General features: G+C 42.5%; 1 protein-coding gene across 1 annotated transcript; it reads right to left on the reverse strand.

Moving 5' to 3' along the window:
• Nucleotides 1-214: 214 nt before the first annotated feature.
• LOC108526659 (28S ribosomal protein S30, mitochondrial) lies at nt 215-2,472 on the reverse strand (the record flags this gene model as incomplete). Its single annotated transcript, XM_017867498.1, has 2 exons — nt 1,828-2,472; nt 215-400 (listed from the first exon to the last, which is right to left on the reverse strand). Coding segments are annotated over exons 1-2 (775 nt in total), but the record flags the coding sequence as incomplete, so codon positions are not given.
• Nucleotides 2,473-3,274: the final 802 nt, after the last annotated feature.

Here is a 3,274-nt window from a genome sequence, read left to right on the forward strand (position 1 = left end):
GAGAAACATAGATCTCTATGGTCCGGCAAAATGACACCTTAACCTGTTTTTGTTAAAATGATTATCTGACCTTTATGGAGTATACCATAGCAGATTAAAAAAGCTAAAAAGATTTTTGAGATGTGATGTCTTCAAAGAGGAAACCTGAAAGGCAAGAGATCCATCTTAAACATTTTATTCTACTATTACTTAACCTGCCTATGACAGATCCTACGTGAGATATCAACAGATACATAATCACAACAAATCCTTACCTCTGCGAGTTGCTTGGATATTCGAATCTGGTTGTTTGGTTTATCATCTATCTGGTATCGCAAGTTATCAATTCGACCTTTTCGATGACCACGAGGAATAATTTCTTCACCACGCACCCAGTAAAAATGAACTGGACGTCTATAATCTATCAAAAAGATATTCAAAATTTTTTTCATCTGATCATCTAAACAAACTTGGTTACTATTAGAACACTAAAGAGTACTAACTTAGCAAATGATAAGAATGCTGGAGGTAAGAGTCTGGGTTATGTGACAATTTAACTATTATGACTTAAATATAACATTCAAACATTTATTGTCTATTTTTGCCATCATTACTCTGAACATTAACCAAAGAGATTTCTCACTAGGAGTAATAAAAGAAAATAAGACTAACAAGAGTACCATTCACCATAAACAAAAATAGGACTATTTTATGAACTACCAATTCAATTTTCACAATAACTCCCAAAGGTATGTATACTTTTCATTATCTCCATTTTATAGAAGAGGAACCTAGGTCTTGACAAAGTTAAATAGGTTTTCTAGGCCATCCATCAGGAGTAGTCTAAGTTCATGACGCTTTCCTCAAGACTTCTTTCTCAACTGGGGAAGGGAAAAAACATGTACACAGCAAGGCTAGGTTGAGCACACATCTACAGTCCTAACATTACTTCAATATTAAGACATCCACTTCGTAGAAGATATAAAATGATGAACGCGTCAAAACAGTAATTTTAAAATTATCTATATGTTAATTACTTTTCATGTCCGCCCTGAGCAGTTACACAGAAGCTGCTAGGAACTTGGAATGGGGGTTTGAAGTTTGATGCCCCACCCTGCGCCAATCTATTAGCTATAGGGTCCTCAGGCTAACCCATTTAACGTTTCTATGACTCAGTTTGTTACGTTTTGGTCTTTTTTTTGCATTTACCAAAACATTGCTACCTATCGTGAACGGTTATTGTGAGGATTAATAAGTTGGCACGTATAAAATTTAGAACAGGGCCTAGCACATAAATAGTAAACGTTAGGTATCTTAGTTAATATTTCATTTAATCTTCACAATTCTACGACGAAGAACCACTACCGTAAAATGCGAAAAATTAAGCAAAAAAGAAGTTAGTAAAGAAAAAGAAAAGGCACACTAAATTTAAAATTAAGCTACAAAGAATACTGCTCAGCCGTGTGACACACCGTCACACAGCTTTCTAGTGGAACAGCAAAAAGGAAACCTCGCCCGCCCCACTCTCTTAAAGTGGCGTTTCTCTTCATCACCACTGCTCTTCAATTTGGCTTAACACTCACAAAGTAGAGTCCAGGACTGGAATCCCGGAGAGCTCAGGCTACTAGAGTTGAAGAGCTGGTAGGTGTTAGCACAGCTACAAACACGTAGTCTCTAGATTCCTAACGCAGTGACTGTTACAAAACTAGGTCACCCCAGATAGGAACGAAAGGACTAGGAAAACAAGAACGAAGCAGAGAGAAAGAAATGACGAGGGGTAAATCTGCGACGGAGTAACCCAGTACAATCCCCATCTCTCCCTTCCGCCCTGGGGGATCCAAGGCTCACCGAGGGCGGCGGCGGCCAGGGCCGGGTTGTGTGGGCTGAGGAGGCCCACGAGGGTTGCCACCAGCTGATCCAGGAAAGGCAAAGATATGACCTCGCTCTCCTGGTAACGGTGCACGCGCCGTTTACGCCCCAGGTAAAAGTGCTCCTGCAGCAGGCAGTCGCAGGCCACGGCACGCAGCGCCGCGAGGTCCAGCGCGGGTTCGGGTTCGGGCTCGGGCTCCGCGGGGGGCGGCGGCAGACCCGACAGGAACACGGTCTTGGTGAAGTACTGGTACCAGCGGTCAGCGTTCAGCGCGAAGGTCTGCGGGTAAACCATGTACTTCATAAACTGCATCTTGGTGAGAATTCGCAGCTTCTCGTCTACCGACTCCGCAGCGTGCACCGTCGCCTGCCAGCGTTCGATTCGCCGCAGCCGTGCCGCCTCGCTGTCGGCTGTCATGGAGGCCACAATCGGCGGGTACCGCGCGACGGGGGTCGCTGCGACATCTTGGCAGGTCGTTTCTGTAGCCGTGGCGGCGGCATCAGCCGCGGTGTGCAATGAAAGGCTCGGACGGCGGAGCATAGGCCTCCAACACCTGGCCGCCGCCATCTTTACCCGCGGTTCCGGACCCAGAGGTCGACTTAAACAATTGTCCCTCTCTTGCTGTAGGGGCCAATAGGAAAGCGTAATCTGAGCCAGTCTAGGAAAGGCAGAGTCTCAGTGGGCGTGGATTATGTTGCGTCATTCATGGTTTAGCCAATCATATAAGTTCTCCAGTCGCGGTTTCCTGCGTTTGTAAATGGAAGGAAGAGCTTGTGTGCTTAGGCCTTACGCTGGGAGGAGATGCTGCCACATAGGTTACTTGTAGGACCCTATAGGGCAACCTCCCTTTCTAGGAAGTGTTTGGGAACATCCTGCAGAAAAATGGCAAGCCCTTGGTAAAACGTATTGGCTTCATTTGCGTGTCTTACAACACTTCTTTTCAGTTTTAGTTCTAGGAATAGAAACTTTTTTTGAAAATACATTACTAGCATGTTTTTCAGTATACTTGATTATATTTAAAAATTATGCAAGCATCACTCGTGACCTACTACTAATCTTTGGGAAAATAATTCCATATATTTATCTGTGCTTAAATACAGATAATTTGTTTAATGATATTTATTTGGAAAGGGGGGCGTATTTTTACTTGGATTTAACTGGGGAAGACATAAAAAGGAAATAAAACTATTAAAGAATTGTGTTTAAATTTTGCCTTGGGTTAAAACCATTATAAATTCAACACGAGTTGTTCTTACTAATCTGTGAGCTTCTTAAAAAGGTACTGATTTAATTTTTAATATTAGGCAACAAATCAATACCTGTGCATTAGGGTGCTCAGTAAATATATGCTAAAAAAAATCACCAAAATCTCATCTTATTTGGGGTAATCTAATTTATTGATTCACTCTTCTATAATTAGGAACT

The sequence above is a fragment of the Rhinopithecus bieti genome, unplaced genomic scaffold, assembly GCF_001698545.2.
Source record: "Rhinopithecus bieti isolate Rb0 unplaced genomic scaffold, ASM169854v2 scaffold_4521, whole genome shotgun sequence".
Taxonomy (NCBI): Eukaryota; Metazoa; Chordata; class Mammalia; order Primates; family Cercopithecidae; genus Rhinopithecus; species Rhinopithecus bieti.